The sequence below is a fragment of the Pholcus phalangioides genome, unplaced genomic scaffold (genome assembly GCF_987345545.1).
Source record: "Pholcus phalangioides strain wild (caught in Gottingen) unplaced genomic scaffold, Ppha-v1.0 ptg000003l_1, whole genome shotgun sequence".
In the NCBI taxonomy this organism is placed as follows: domain Eukaryota; kingdom Metazoa; phylum Arthropoda; class Arachnida; order Araneae; family Pholcidae; genus Pholcus; species Pholcus phalangioides.
Genome location: NW_028301596.1, coordinates 2570839 through 2588526, shown reverse-complemented (window position 1 = coordinate 2588526; position 17688 = coordinate 2570839). Strand labels below are relative to the sequence as shown.

Here is a 17688-nt window from a genome sequence, read left to right as displayed (position 1 = left end):
CTGTGATGACGTCATTGAGCCTGCCTCCACAAACTGGGCTTCCCCGTGTTTTTTAATCAAAAAGAAAACTGGTGATTGGCGATTTGTCGTCGACTATAAAAAGGTGAATAAAAATACGGCACCCGATCGGTACCCTTTGCCTTTCATCGATCAAATTCTACAACGAGTGGGTGACGCACGATTCGTCTCTACGTTCGATCTGGCCTCAGGGTATTGGCAAGTTCCAGTGCGGCTAGAGGATCGGGACAAAACGGCATTCATAACCGATTCTGGAATGTACCGATTTAAGGTAATGCCCTTTGGACTCAACAATGCCCCGGCCACGTTCCAACGCATGATGACTACAATCCTGGGCCACTTAGTCGGTAAGTGTGCCGATTTTTATTTGGATGACATTGTCGTTTACAGTTCGAATTTTGAGGAACATTTACAAAACTTGAAAACAGTATTTTCGTGTTTGGAAAAAGCAGGCTTAACTCTTAAGCCAGACAAATGTAATCTCTATAAAAAAAATTTGGAATATCTAGGTCTCTGTTTGACCAAAGAAGGATGGCACGTAAAACAGGACCAAACCGACGCCATTTTGAGTTTTTCTAGGCCTAAAACAGTAAAACAGGTGCAACGTTTTCTGGGACTCTGCGGGTGGTACCGGCAATTTGTTCCCCATTTTGGTGATGTCGCTAACCCCCTTTACGGCCTGACAAAAAAAGGGCAAAGGTTCAAATGGGACAAAATACACCAACAGGCGTTCGAAAAATTGAAACATCTCTTGTCTTGTGCTCCCGTTCTAACCACAAGAAAAAAAGATTGTGCCTTAAAAATTTACACAGATGCCTCAGGAATTGGGCTTGGAGCCATTTTGCAGCAAGTTGAGCCTGACGGGGAAAAGCCGTTAGCCTATGCCAGTCGTACCTTGAATTCAGCAGAAAAAAATTATTCGGTAACAGAACAGGAGGGACTCGCTGTTATATGGGCGTGTAATAAATTTCGAGCCTGGTTTTCAGGAGAACCTGTTACTATAGTAACGGATCACAGGGCAGTCGCCTGGTATTTTGAGGCTAAACAATTGAAGGGGAGGTTAAGCCGATGGGCTCAATTACTACAGGAATATCCTTTAAAGTTTGAATATAGAAAAGGTTCGACCATGCAGGCCCCTGATGCCCTGTCCAGAATGCCCGCTGTTGTCACCACTGAAACTGATTTCGAGGAAAAAATTGATAATAAATTATATTTGTTCTCGTTTTTGGATTTACCTGAGTTAATTGTTCAACAGAAAAAAAATTACCAAGATATTATACAGTATTTTAATGATAAATCTGTCGGAAGACAAAAAATTGATGAAAAAATTGAAAAGTATTACCTTTTCGAAAATCAAAAATTGTTTTTTAGATTCAGGAATAAAAAATTGCTAGTAATTCCTCCACCATGTAGAGAGAAATTTTTGACTGAAATGCACATGCATCCCATTTCAGGTCACATGGGAGTCAATAAAACTCTTCAGCGATGCCGACAACGCGCGTTCTGGCCCGGTATGCGTAAAGATATAAAAAAATTTGTCCTGTCCTGTAAAAAATGCCAAACATGCAAATTCGACAATACGAGGCGATGGGGAGGCATGGTGTCAACCTCTGTTGATCATCCAGGAGAAATGGTTGGGATTGACACCATGGGTCCCTTTCCCGTTTCTTCCCGAGGGAACGTGCATCTGTTAGTCATCGTCGATTATTTCACAAAGTGGGTAGAGTTATTTCCACTAAGACGAATTACGACAAGTGCAGTTGCTAAAAAGTTTGTTCATGAGTACTGTATGAGATATGGCTTTCCAAAAAGATTAGTTTCCGATAATGGTTCTTGTTTTATATCAAACCTTATGAGGGAAACTTGTAAAGTTCTCCAGGTCAAGCAAAGGTTCACAACCCCCTATCATCCTCAATCAAACCTTACCGAGAGATTTAATAAGACAATTAAACAGATGATCTCCTGTTATGTTGGTGATAAACATAAAGACTGGGACAAAAATTTAACCTTTTTTGGTCTTGCTATTAGGTCGGTTCCCTCGGAAACTACGGGTCAGTCGCCAGCTAAATTGTTTCTTGGTAGAGAATTAGTTTTACCATTTGACTGGGCTATGGACATACCGGTTTGGGAAAGGGTGAGTTTGCCCGAAAACTTACTTAAGCAAGTTAAGGAAAATGTCAAAAAACAACAAAGGAGACAAAAAAGATATTATGACAAAAAAAGATTATTGCACACCTTTAATCAGGATGATTTGGTATTAAGGAGAACGCATTTCCGTTCTAGTGCGCAAGGCAATGTTATGGCGAAGTTGAAACCACGATGGGACGGCCCGTGTAGAGTCCTGGAAAAAATTTCACCTATTGTCTACCTGATAGTGGATTTATCCAATGATAATGTCTATAAAGTCAATGCTTGTGACTTGAAAAAATTCGTTAGTAGTGACCAAATCGTTCTTGAGCCTGTCCCGCAGTCACCTGAGAGTAGAGAGGTCCTTGTACAACACACTTCCAGTAATCCGAGTCGACATCATGTTTCACAAACGCCCTTAAATAGTGCTAATTGCACTAACTCTAGTACGTCCTTTAACCGGCAAAATCCCGAGGAGGACACCACTCCTAAGATGGTGAAAACGAATTTCATTAAATCTTCCGTAGGTTACTCTAAGTTTTTGGTTCCGATTCAGAGAGGGTGGCAAAGGGTTCTCGTTAAGAGGAAAAAAGAACCTCGTATTGACGTCTATTATTACTCTCCCGAAGGGACAAAATTCAGAAGCAGTGTTGAAATTTCGCGATACTTACAAAATCGGGATACTGATTTGGCTGTCGATAACTTTTCCTTTAGTGGGAAGTTTAATATACCAGGTGATATGTTAACATAGTTTTTGCAAGTATTTCTGTAAATTAACTTTTTTTAACCTATAGAATTTTTTTTTTTGGGAAAAATTCTTCCGTGGTGAGGGGGAATGTAACGTATCGGGATCCGATCCCTCTACGTTAATGGTGGTCTTGTCGTTATGTGGGAAATTCCTTCTTATTTTAGACCCCAGGGACCTCTCAGTTACCGGAAACCACCCGAGGACCCACTGGCGAACCGGTAAGGGCCAGAGTGTTCGATTAGTTCGGCAGTCGGCGGGTGGGGTCTTTCGGCTGTCGAACGAGAACGGGCCAGAGGTCGGGCTACTGATGTCCCACATAAATTAATTCCCCTCATGACGACGATGCCGCTATTTTCGTGGAGGGGTTTGATCCAATATATGTATAGTTGGGCGAGGCTTAGCCCAGTTTAAATTATTTTTATCGAAGAACTTCCCGGGGGAGTTGTTGCAAGTCTCGTTGTGCGGATACGAAAATATAGTGTTGTACTCACTTATTTTCGGCGGGGGGCTGCAGACCTCCGTCGGAACAATTCATTTCATATTGTTATGTTGGTAATGTTTACATAATCGGGAGAGTCTGATCAGCTCTCCGGATTATGTCATGTTGCCAGATTCCAATGTAATTAAATTGTAATGTTTATAATAGTGACGCATGAATATGCAAATTCGATAAATTTGTTGAGGCGAAAAGGCCATGCGAGGACATGTGGTCCCAAACTTCTTGTAAAAGGGGAGTATAAATTCCTCCCTCTTTGTCTCTCACATTGCGTTCGTCTAATCTTGTTCTGTTCAACTGAAGCCCTCTAGTAGGACGGTTCACCGTCTTACTACCGTATCTATTGGCCTTAGGCTGAATTGTTAAAATGCAATAATCTACATTATTTGAATCCGTTTTCCGGCAGGTCCGGAATCAAAATATAAAACAATCTTCACAGTCAAAGTTCTTCATTGCTGATCGAGGTGGTCCGGCCCTCAACCGAGAGGCCCCCGGAGCTGATCAAGGTGGTTCGGCCCTCAACCGAGAGGCCCCCGGAGCTGATCAAGGTGGTTCGGCCCTCAACCGAGAGGCCCCCTGGAGCTGATCAAGGTGGTTCGGCCCTCAACCAAGAGGCCCCCCGGAGCTGAGCAAGGTGGTCCGGCCCTCAACCGAGAGGCCCCCAGGAACTGATCAAGGTGTTCCGGTTCTCAACTGAGAAAACTCCTCTGGTATTTACGGAAAAGCTAACAACATCGGATGTCCGATCGCTGCACAGGTTGACTGTTGTTGATCATCAATTGGTGAGCCAGTATCTTTACTGCTAACGTCAAATAGAGGGCTCCAAGATATACTAATCCATTGTTAAAATTAACTAACCCATATAATTGAATAAATAATAATATTTCATGCGAAAGTTTGTTTCTAATCATTTTCCACTTGTCGTTTGCCACTTTATTGCTGGATATTTCGAACCGGGCAAGCAACTCCCATAAGGGACGTTGCATGACATACACAAGTCAAAGAAAAGTTTATCAATCCAGTTAATCCAATCTGTCAGAACTGAAAGATGCAATCCACCAACAGGTATCATTAGGGATACATAAATTTCGTATTTATGAAATAACTGCGATAAATGCAAAATTCACAAAATAAATGCGATAAATGTAAAATTTGCCAATTTCAATGAATAAATGAAAAAATTTTAATTTTACTATTTTTTTACAAAATCTCGATAATTTTAATTTTATTATTAATTCTCCGAATGTTTCCAAGCTATAATTGACACCTTAAAAGAATATGAAATGAAATACAAAAATAAAGGATCAAGTATCAGACTTCGCGTGTTATATGACTGCGTGATTCAAATCATTAAAAACACATCTTGGTGACAACATTTTGCACTACCAATGCTGGACGCATAAAGTGAATCTTGTGCATGACGCATTCATTAAAGAATTCAAAGACAAAATTAACTGTTGTGACCAAGACGAAAATAACTTTTTTTTGCACTCAAGAAAAATGAGCAGTGCGTATTTAAGCTACTGAAACGAAAAAAGTATCACAGTATAAGTCGTGGTTCAAAGGTGTCATTCATCTGAGCGAATATCATATTGCTGATTTTCTCAATAAATATGTGACAATTACTCTGTAAGTTTCTTAAAAATAAGTCTTGACAATGAAATTCTAGCTCCTAGAATCTATAATGCTGCACTCTGCCATTGATGGACTTGTGACTCGCCTGCAATGTGTTATTCCCTGTGGTGATCGTCATGTGGAACACATACTGCTGTAATAAATGACTTGGAAGCATTCTGTTCATTATTTGCATATCTTTTCTTTGACTTGTGTATGTCAGCGCCACCTATCGGCTGTTTTTGTCATTTTTCCCCCATCTTTAAAAAATGCCTGTGACCTAGCGATGTTAACGCTGCAAACCATTTTTTATTTTGGTAATTTTTCTGGTTTTTAAGAATTTTTAAAGTTTCTACCGACTTTTTGCCAACCCTGTACATTATCTCGAAAGTATTTCTTTCAGTAACTATGTAATTACTTTTATTCAATGTGAAATAATTTCTATAAGAAATTTTATATATTTCTCTCATTGATTTATTTTTTGCTTTATATAAATATTTTATCATTTATATAAATGCTTTCAACAGCATTTCTTCTAAACTTATGCAAAAATTCTCAATTTGAGATCTAAAGATATATCACTCCGTTTATTTAAGACAGCCATGTCAAATGAATCATTATCAGAGTGAAAACATAAGTTCACTAGCCTATATATTCTCCCATTGAGAAGTTAAATAAAATTATGAAAAATCAACTATGACGTAGGAAGTGGGAATGAGCTACAATGTGGGAAAATAAAACAGAATGGCAAGCAAAAGAGGAGAAAAAACATCATTCATTGACTCATGTAAGTGCAGTGTGCCTTGTTGATTCACTTTATTTCCAGTGAGGGTGCTATCTAACCACATGGTTTCGCGTAGAAGTGCTTAATTTTTTCTTCTCGAAGCCTCAAGGTCAAATACTCAATGACAGGTTTTGTCTATTTCTTTGCAAAAGAAAAACGGCTGAGAAGAGTTCAGTCATTGTAGTGAATTGAATGATATTTACTGGTCATTATATTGGATTAAAAATAACATTGTGGGAATAGGAAAAAAATTGGGACCTGTCGTAATGGTCATTATAATGGGTCTGTTGTTATAACGACCATAGACTGTACATATCACTAAAAAAACAGTCAACACCAGATGAATAAAAAACCAACTTACCACCTGTTTTATTCAAATATATTGAACATTCAAATTTCAATTAATGTGTACAAAAAAAAATAGTATGCAGACTCAAAAAAAGAATTAGAAAAAGTATTTGACTTTTTTGCCCATCCTCACACCCTCAATAACACAAAATCTATCACACCAAACTAGTGGATTTTTTTGTGTTTGTTGATCAAATAAGAGTCTCACATTAAGAATCATTTTGCCTGTCTAAGTCACAAAAAAACACCATCATAGTTGGCAGCAGTGTTTTACCTTTTCATAAATGATTCAAGGGAAGTATATTTGGAGAGGAGGAGACAAAACAATAAAACCTACTCTTATTTCTGAATTCCAAAACACAATTCAGCCTAACTAAGGTGAGCCTTTCTTTTGCCTGCTGGGTGATGTTACTACCAGCAATTTTCTCATAGTTTTCTGGAGCCATAACTATTCCACTTGCTAGGCATGAATTTAATCAACTGAGAGTAGGAGATCAATTTGCATAAGTATTTCCACTCGTATTTCTTTTTTTAGCTTTGTACTCAAATTTTTTTTTTTCTTTTCTTTTTCATTATTTTTTGCATTCCTTCTTTTACACGAAGTAATTATTGATAATGAGAGTGGTAATTTGTAGCTTACATATTTCACGAATGAAATCATAAGAAGATTCAACAAAAAAGTGTTGCTTGAAATAAATGTGTTCTATAACGGTATAAAAAAATTCATACTATATTTCTTAAAATAAATTGGGACATGTGTCTCAGTGCAGGAAAAAAATTAATATCTGTATGCTTTAAAAATAGACATTGCATAAAGCAAATAAAATAAACTTTCATGTAACAAACCTTTTCATTATTAACCTTCAAACATTTATTGTGAGATATTTCAAATGATTGATAGAGTTGAAAAATAACATTGAGGTTGAATAAAGACGAAAGTTTATTGAATTCCGAAGCATTTCATTTTTAATGCTACAATAAATAAATAAAATAATGGTGTTTGTTATTTTTAGGCTTTTCTTTTGTCTCTTAAAAATTCTCTCTTCAAATGAAAGTATAATAAAGTCACTACATCAGTACAACTGTCGCAAGAACTGTAGTTTTTCTAAATGTTTACATTTCCTGAAATGTAAGCAGCACCACAGGGCTTATTCAGAGAAAAATGGTGTACATATACGGTGTGTTTGGACTAATGGTATCCAAAAGTAATGGCTTATACTGAGAGAAACATGCATGATCATTTATGAAGTATCCCACTGTCAATGGGATATTGCTCCAAATTTTCTTTCAAGGTTGTACACACACACAGCTGCTTTGAGACACTTTTCATAGCAGTGCTGTACTAACTGTCAGTCAGCATGTGGATAGCCATGCCACAACATAAGGTTCAGTGTATGAAACACAAAGGTTCAGTATGTGCTTTGGACAGCTGGATTTAAATCAGTGACACATGTTGAATGCTAACTAAATGGAATTTGAAATAGCCTATCTCTGCAGCAATTGATTTAAAGTGGGATTGGAATTGATTTTAATAAGTGGGGAAAAAAAACAGAAATGGATAAAAACAACAACAAAAATCATAGCCACATGACTGCCACTACTAATACATGATATAGCATGTACTAACGGGACCTGAACAAGAATTTTTATGACATTCCTGTTACAATGATGTAAATGTGATAACCACAAGTGTCCTTCATGCCACTATTCTAGTTAGGGTGCTAGGTGGGATGACACGAATGGTTTCATAATAACCATTGCATGTAGTTTATGTTATATATATATATATTCTTTTTATATATATATATATATATATAACCAGCCAGATCGAGTCAACCAAAACACCAAGACCGAAGCTGATCCTTAGCTAAGGCTCTCTCCAGACAATCCCCCATTTAAACCAAGCCCACATTGCTCACCAAAATAGATTTAGGGCGAGATGACTCGACCTGGCAGTTATATATATGTATATGAATGTGTGAATATGTGTGTATTTTTCTTTCCTCTATTCAAGTTGTTCATGCATTTCATGTCCATAACACACGTGCGTACTCATATTGTCGTATTCATGTTGCTCACCGAATAAGGTGCTAAGCAAGATGCCACGGGTGCTCCCTAATTGTATAGATTCCCCCACACAACACTGCTATTTAGTATATTTTCATTAAATCTGCCGGAGCGAGTAAACTCAACCCAATAAAACTGGTGCTGGCTTCTAGTCGCAAGTTATCAAACCCATTTGCTCACTAATAAGGTGTTAAGCGAGATGACTCGCTCCGATGGATATATATATATATATTATTTCACAATAAGATTCTCATTTCTTTTTCTTTTTGTATCCTGTGTTTCTTTTGTAATATGGCAAGTGTAAGATAACAGATGAGATGGCATGGAGGGGGGGGGCACTCATTTGCTTTTAAAACATACCTCCATCCTAATATGTGTACATTCATCTTAACTAAACCCCAAAACTTCTCCAACTCCTAATCCCATCTCGTCTGTAATCACCACAAAATTTGTTAATTGCGACAGTACCCAATTGTCCGGGGAAAATATGTTGTAAAAAAGTTTGTATGTTTGTTTGTTTTTTTTGACACTAAATAAAGCGTTCCAGACTCAGCCACGAAGCTGGGCTGGAAGAGATCTCGGCAATGGGATAAGTCTAGTGGCAAAGTTCTGGCGTTCATTCAGCAATTGATTTAATAACACCTCAAATGCTGCTGAACACTTGACATTAATATCTAATATCATTTAGATCAAATATCATTCAGACATCTGCAGAGTCACTGAAGGTGCTCAAATTGTACTTTATCAACCTGCAAATAAACTTGAGAAGTTGCCCTTTTAAATGCCACTAAAATTTATAACTAAAGTAAAACTTTGGATTATGAGTAGCTAGTGTTTAGCAGGACAATCAAAAATTTCAAGCAAATTTCGACTTGAAAAACAAGCAATGTCTGACAACACTAGAGAAATTTCAAAAGTTTTGAACAGATTTTGACTCGATAAACTAAAAATCCCTTGCAATACAAGTATTTATCAGGATTGAATGCAAGCAGTAGGTATACCAAAGCTTCCTAGATGAGGACTAGTCTATCAAAGGCTTTATCTGTTGAGCGTCTCATATATGAATACAACTTTCTTGATGAGTTCATGGGCAGAGCCCTCACATTCTTCGGAATATTCCCTTATTACATTAACGAAAGACTGAATTAAAAACATTTTGTATTCATATGCATAGCATATTAAATGAACACTTTCAATAGTTTAGGGCCATTTGTTTCACTTGGGGGTGGGTTGTCATTAAGACATCACTGACTACTGGATGGCATTCTTAACAGAAGTCCAAGAAAGACTTTCTCACCCCCTCTTGCATGTGTAGATGGAAGTATGAATCTCAAAGTGAAGCCCCAGCTCTTTTGTATCATTCAAATAAGCCTATGTACCTTCAATACAAAAAACAAAGTAAAATAAAACAAAAAAAATTATAACCCACACTTTATCTTCAAAAATAATTGCAGTTGAGATAAAGGAGACTGTTATGGAACAAATTATATTTGAGTTTCCATTATTTCTTATGGGAAAATTTGATACTATATATGAGTGATTTGGTTTACAAAAAGAATTGTGTTTGTAAATTAGTTCCACAGTAATCACATGTGGTCCTCCCACTTTAAGCCATTACTTTTGGATAACTTTAGCCGGAACAATACTTAAAATGCAAAATAAATACATATTTTATTAAGTCTTGCCTTACCTGAGGCATGGGAGGAGATGTTGGCGTCCTATCATATATGAAACTTTGGCTTGTTTTTGGTGCTTGCTGTTGAGGATACACTCCAAATTGAGGTTGAGGCTGAGGGGGATATGTTTCAAGAGATAGAGCATTGGTATCCATAGTCAACCCCTAGCAAATCATTCCACAACGAAAAAAAAAAAGAGACAGGGAAAGAAGAACACATGAAGAAAAAAAAGGTCAAAGAAATGCGAAAAGAAAGTAATTTAAAAAAAAAATTAAGCAAACTACAAGAGAATAACTACAAAGATATGGGAAAAATCAAAGCCCTATGCAAAATCAGAAAATCCATTGAATGGGAAAAAAAAGATAATAAACAGAAAAAAAAATCCCAAGTATAATCTTAAAACTAAAACCTACAAATAAAGGCGAATCTTCTATTCAAATAAAATTTTAAATGCATAAATGAAATAAATGCATGATAATTATTCTGTATCACAGTACCCACAAGGTGAATGTTACAATACTATAATGCAATATGAATGAAATACTGCAACTTTCAAGAGAAAATGTGAGAATAAAATCATGTTTGGTTCATATAAAAAATATATATATAATTTAAATTTTTGACAAGTTAAATATGAGTGATTCCTTAAATTAAATCAAAAAAAATTTAAGTATAAATTAAGTTTTTAACTGAACATGTAGGAGAATTTTAAATGAAGTTCAATCCCAAATTACATATCTATACAACATTTTGCAGTTAAAACTCCAATTATAAAAATTGTAGTTTTAATACCTAAATAACCCTCAGCTTACTATTAGTTATGCAACCTATTTTCACATAATTTTCAGTAAAATTCTGCCATTAAATTTTATATAGGCCTAATGATTATCATATATAAGTCATTAATCACATAACCATACATAAATTATATAATATCTCAAATAATGAATATGTGAATCATTCAACTACAGCAAATACAGTCTAAAATCAGTAATAAGGGATTCTAGGAAATCTATTTTTAATGCACATTCTGTTTCCTTAGGGAGTATGACATCAGAGATCTTCGCCTTGGCAGTGCTGAGATCGTTGCCCGCAACATCATTCGTCTGAAGATCACGTGACTCGGTGAAAACACACACAATCCCCCGTTATTTTCTTAGGGGCCGTTCAAGTATTACGTCATCCCCCCCTCCAGCTTGTTGCTGACTTGTTTGCTGACTTTTGATGACAAGGGGGAGGGGTTTAGATAATGCTTACGTCATCAACCACCCTTTGTGAAAATATGAGTTAGGATGCAGAGCTGATGACGAAATTTTGCTGACAGGGGGGGGGGGGTCAAAAGTGGCTAAAAATTTGCTTACGTAATATTTGAACGGCCCCTTATGGCAAAAATAGGATTTTAAAACAATAAATGAGAAAAATAATTTCAGCATCGATATGAGATAATTCCAGCATAAATGAAACATAATTCTAGAATTAATGAAAGAGACAATTCCAGAATTAATGGAAGAAAAATTCTAGAATTAATGAAAGAGATAATTTCAGTTGGATTGGATTTTGATTTTTTGGCGCAAGGACCATCTAGGTCAATCTGCGCCAAAACAAATGTCCTATAAAATTGATACAAGACTTGTTCTTGTCATGTCAAAAAATAAAAATATTCATGAAACATAAAACAATGACATAGATTGTAAAACTATAATTTGTCATACAAACCAATGGCTTTGATAAATTTAAAAATGCAAGATGTATCGAAATGGTCATTTAAAATGTCGAGAAGTGAAAGATGACTACGACCAAAAGCAGTCGTAAAATGAGGACTATGATGTGAACAAGTAAAAGCATGAACAATGGTCAATGGACTTTGATAATGTGGGCACTCTGGTTCTCTCTCTTGATAAAAGATAAGATTGCATGAGGCGACTGTGTCCTATGTGCAACCGGGCAAGCAAGACTTCTTCCTTCCTGTTAGTCCTGCAGCTCGAACGCCAAAGGCTAAGTGTGGGCTTGATGGTATGCAGTTTATTATGATAATTTCAGTTCTAAAATAAATGAAAGTGATAATTTCAGCATTAATCAAAGATAATTCCAGAATTAATGAAAGATAACTCCAGAATTAATCAAAGATAATTCCGGAATTAATGAAAGATAACTCCAGAATTAATCAAAGATAATTCTGGAATTAATGAAAGATAACTCCAGAATTAATGAAAGAAATTATTCCAAAATTAATGAAAGAAATTATTCCAGAATTAATGAAAGAAATTATTCCAGTATTAATGAAATAAATAATTTAATATATTTTTTTAATCTTTAGATGAGTTCTCCATCCTTTTTTTAATCTTTAAAATGCAATATTTAGAGACCGAACTGTACATTTCAATGGGGAAATTGCCAACCACAAACTTTTCACCAAGTCACGTGATTCCCTTGCTTCCGATGTTGCTGCCGTTGTGGCGACTGGATACTCCCTCCAGTAATATAATCTCGATGAGTGAACATCCTTCATATAAAAACTGACTTTGCATTTTGTACCCAATACAAGGATAACTTCAAACTTAATTTGGAAGAGGAAAAAAAATTCACAAAATAATTATTTTAAGGGATAGGGATCTATACTTAACAAATGACAAACAGAATAGTTTGGATTTCAAGGAATTTTTTAATGACCCTTTCTCTTGATTTCAGACTGTATTTAGTTTGTGAAAATATATACACATAATATATTGTCTTCCACATGCCAGAAGCATGAATGTGCAAATTTTCCTGTTTTATCAGCTGGTTGGAGTGCTTATTTTGCAGTTTGCCTGAAACGTGAATGTATATACCTATTGTAGTACATAAATGCAAAACATTTTAGGAAAATAACTTCCGCAGAGTAATATGGGTAGAAAAAAGAAATGCCATTTTCCACATTTTTTTTTTTTTTCCAAGGACATTGCACATTCAAGCTTCTGGCATGAGGGGGAACGATAATGTTCTACTGTGTGTGCAGGAAAGTTCATTGGACCTGAAAGGACTTGCGAATTAAGAGAGCTGCACCTATGAAACTCATATAGAGATATAGAAAAACACTATGCCTGATCAGATGCAACAAACAGTAAAATGCAAAATAATAATTAGTTCATTGGAGACTCTAAATAGCACCATTGTTGGTGGGAACATTAAGAGGTTGGTGTGCTAACCCTTCCAGTGGGGTGAATTCCTGCAGTAGCAGAGTGCTGTGCGGTCTTGTTGCTATTTTGATTGCACTTCCACGTCAGGAAAGATTTTGACAGGGATTGTGATTGGGTATCAGACTTTCTACACCTCATGACATCCTTTGGTACAGTGGGCGAGTATCTTACAAATGTGGGCTATACTTACTTTCTTTCAAACCACCACTATTGGCAATTTACCACCTGGTGAGTTGTGTCAGAAGTGTAAAGGCCGAAACACACTACACTGATGTGATGTGATTTCGCGTTTTAATGTCAGAGACATTGTGAATTCTGATTCATTTAAATTCTCTGACGCGGGAATTGCGCATAACATAATTTCTATGTCACAAGTTTTCCCATGAATCAGAATTCCCAACATCTCTGACATTACATGATAATCACATCATATCAGTGTAGTGTGTTTCAGCCTTTATTGTATGTACCTAAGAGAAGTCATTATTTAAAAATTGTTATTAATATTAATAATTTAATTATTAATATTAAAAGTTATTATTTAATATTATTTCAATAGACCTTTTCAATTAAATTCCAGCAATCCAACCCACCCTGGTTTGATATGTGCCAGATTATAGTGAGAGAGTACTGTATTATTTTTCATGCTGCTGTTTGTTGCATCTGATCAGGCATGGTCACTTTACTGTATCATGATGACAAAAGTTATTTCAAGTCAAAAGGACTTCCCTATGCACCTTGTATATGCACTGTAGAAGAAAACACTTCAAGAAAGTAATGAAGTTAAGAAGGAAAAATACTGTCATACATGTCATAATATTGCATATTTGAAGCCTGTTCTCAATAAAATAAAACCCTATTCTGTAAATGGCATCAAAGTACATTGGATGAGAGTGGAATACAGTATTAAAAGTAGCATATGCCAACAGGTGAAAGTAGTAAATGGTGATTTTCAACAAGTTATTATTTGAAATGTTTATTATAAAGAGAAACTACTACTACTAAACTGCACACACATGCACCTGATAAACATGCTTCTGGGGAATTTATAATGATTTAGTGCATGCAGGAATGTATATGCAGGGCCATAATGTATTATTGATATCAAAGTTAAGCATGGTTAGTGTTCAAGAGTCATGGGAGACCAAATTTTCCATTTCAACATATGTATATACACTACTACTTAACCACACATCCACATTCCTCTGCGGAACTTCTAATGAACTGATGCATGTTGGAAAGTGTGTGTATGTATTGGGAAACTGACATAAAACTTGTTTCTGTGTAATACTTGTTATGTGTAGTGCTGCCATCTGGCATAAGTTTTTATTACTATGAGTGAAGTGCAATGATTAAATAATTGTATTGTTGTAGGCCTGTTGCTCTCTGTGGCGAGACTTTTTAACGGGGAAATTGGCCCATATTTGCACCTCAAAGTTGGGTGCCACAGAAAACCAACTTCAGCCGCCACTAATGTGGTAATGGTAGGATATGTACACACACTGTGTTACACAATGATATAACCACTACCATAATTTTTTTAAAACAACGAAATAGTGATATGTAACAAGCATAATATTTTTGTGATAAAAACAAGGTCTTGTAGCAAGCAATGATAACGTAATACAACTCACTGAAAGAGAGAGAAGCAAGCTATCAAAAAATAACATATCCTGGGGACATTGAGCCCATGAGAAGCTGGGATCCAGACAAGTAGAGTTATCATTGGAAGGTTTTTAACAGCTGGCTGATGCGTAGATTAATTTAGGAAAGGGAGAAAATTCAACTGCCCTTGCAGGGAATAAAACCCACATCCTCTCACTTGCCATGTGAGCACCCTAGACCACTAAACTACAAAGGCAATGAATATCTCAATATTTCATTAAAGCTCATGTGAACTGAAAGGGACCGTCCATGGACAGTCTGACCTAATTCAGGCCAAAGCTCATATTTGCTAACACTGCCACCAGGTGGCGACCTATCCGAGGATGATATCACGATCCGCAATCCTTAGCCTAAGAGTTATCATTGACCTAAGAAAAAAGAACCTCAATTTTTTTCCAAAAGGCAAAGCAGCAATAGTGCAAGAGGCTTCAGCTACAATGGAAAAAAATACACTATTTAAAAGTAGTTAAATGAATGAGAAAGTTTGTCAAACTTTTTTGATAGAAAATCTGTTTTTCTCTCTGACCATACTGTGTGATATCCAGATATTCCAGCAAGATAATGCCTCCATTCTTCTGGTATGAATGAAGTTAGATGAATATGCCCAACTTTGTCATGTAAAATTTTTAGAGATTTGCCCAGACCCATTCATACAATTTATAGTATCTGGGGTTTTATTAAAGTAGAACAGGCTTCAAAATGAAAAGAACATCAAATCGATATATCAAATAATTCATCAATGCTATGTATATGAAATCATCATATTCACATGGTCTCATCAAAATGAACATAAAAATGATTGAATTGGCATAAAAGACAAATTCAACAACATCATTAATTGTTCAAAAAACCCATGTATCTTAATCATTGTATTTAATATCACCTGTAGTCTCAATATCTCAATAAGTAGCATCTGCTGCATGAATCAAACAAGAAATCCATTAGGAATTTCTTCTTGCAAATTCATACAAACATGAAAAAAAGATAGATTTCAAGGAACAGAGAAAAGCATGTCATGACACATAGCAGCATAAACACATGAGGATAGAATGGAGGTAGGTAAGCAAGATTCAGAGATTTGTAGATATTGAAAAGAAAAGCTAAAGACTGCTCAGAACAGATTCTGAATGCAACAGAAAGAACAGTAATAACTCACCTACATACTATTATTGCATTTTTATTATAAAAAACGCGAGATTTAATCAATATGTTTCAGAAGCTAAAATACTGAAAAAAGTCTTTATGACGACTTAATTGCACATTCAATAGTGACAAAATATACTGTTTAAAAAATATATTTCTGTAAATAATTTTAAAAAAAATGTTTAAATCATACTTTGAAGAAATTTTAAGGCGTTCATTTTTTTTTTCTCAATCAACAGGAAATATGAGTTTAAAATATTCTTTCAAAGATCCTATCTGAATAGTTTCAAAAACTAAAAATCTGTCGCATTCAGCATTGCATGCATCACGACCACATTAAGCTGAGGTGAGTTAGCAGACAAAAGAGACCTGGGAGACTGTAATAGTAAAGGGGGGAAATAAGCCAAGAGAAATACATCTGCTTCTGACTAAATTCCTCTTTTATTTTGTTCTGGTATTCTCCTACCTCCATATTTATCCAGCCATGTTGGTCATGCCTACCATGAAGATGGTGGTGATGATGATCATGCCTGATAGGCCTGAAACGTACTTGCTGTTGTTGCTGCTGCTGAGATAAATGCTGGTGACTATGATGCCTCGGGCTTCCACTCCCTATCACAAGGTTTGTCAAATTATGATGGTGTCTTCTCCTTGATGAAGGTGATGGTGAAGGGCCAGGACTCGAATGACGACTTCCTCCTCCGCCAACACTCGCATTTGTGATTAATGTACCCCCACTAGCACTTGGACCTGAATGTGTGTAATGATTATTTTCAAAACATAAACAATGCATAAACAAAATAATCAATCAATTGTGCTAAATTTTCATTACATATCTATTACTCATTCAGAGAGGTCTTTCAATTTACTCAAAATATTTCCTTTAAATGAAATACAGTCAAACTTGGTTAATTCGAAGCTCAAGAGAACAGCAGAAAAGTTTGAATTATCGAGAAAATTTGAATTACCCAATTAATGTATACCAGGGTAGCGAACAACTGGCCTGTGTGATTATGTGGGTCTGTGACCAGGTAAAATTACTGTTTATTAACTTTATTTTATTATTATTTAAGCCATAATTTTCAACAGCAGACCTGATTAACAGACTATTTACATTCATTATTTCTAATATGTTATAATTATACATTTCATAAAATTAGCCATGTTCTCACACACTGCCTTTTTATACCAAGTATTGTTCTTAAAGTTTGGTATATATGGGCATTTTTACTCTATTTCTTTCTGCCACCCTGTTGGGCAAGTTGCCTCTGTATTGCTAGCTGAATGCATATTTGGTGTTCAGCTCACAGTGACAAATTTTTCCGAAGTGGATGCCAACTCATAATTGCACCTAGAAATTTCACCAGACTATATATATATATATATCGTGCCAATGAACAAAGGAGTTCCACAACCCGACACAATGATTTTTTATGCCCAAAGCAGAGAAACAGTCATCTTTAAACTTTGACATAGCAGGTTGGTGATACTTTCTTCTACCAAAATATTGATATTCTGTTTCAAAGAGAAAAGTAAATAAGAAAAGTAACTGAAGTAATTAGTATATACGTATTGCACAAATCTAGTTCTGCATAATCATGTGGACATACAGGAGCACCAGGTAATATGCTTATCCACGTGTAGTCAGTCTGGTCTATGCACAGCTAGTCAATTTTATTTTGGTACAACCATGTGTTTATCCATTCTAGATGGTCAATACTATCTGTGCAACAGACTTTTGGCAAGCTTTCCATTTCAATAATAAAATTCTCTTCTAAGTCTACCAGTGTGTGAATCAATTCCTTGAACGTCTATCAAAATCGTGTGGC

General features: G+C 35.8%; 1 protein-coding gene across 12 annotated transcripts in view; it reads right to left on the bottom strand.

Annotated features, from left to right (window-relative positions):
* The window catches only part of LOC149087897 (uncharacterized), an 84550-nt gene that overhangs the window by 19023 nt on the left and 47839 nt on the right, over positions 1–17688 (bottom strand). For 5 of the 12 annotated variants that reach the window (XM_089242413.1, XM_089242405.1, XM_089242384.1 and 2 more), the window contains 2 exons: positions 16326–16609; positions 9893–10042 (listed from right to left, as the gene is read on the bottom strand). In XM_089242413.1, the coding sequence (XP_089098539.1) occupies positions 9893–10042; positions 16326–16609 (434 nt within the window). Of the gene's footprint in view, positions 1–9892; positions 10043–15599; positions 15633–16325; positions 16610–17688 lie in introns of all 12 variants that reach the window. The other 7 variants (XM_089242440.1, XM_089242392.1, XM_089242428.1 and 4 more) reach the window with 5 other exon arrangements.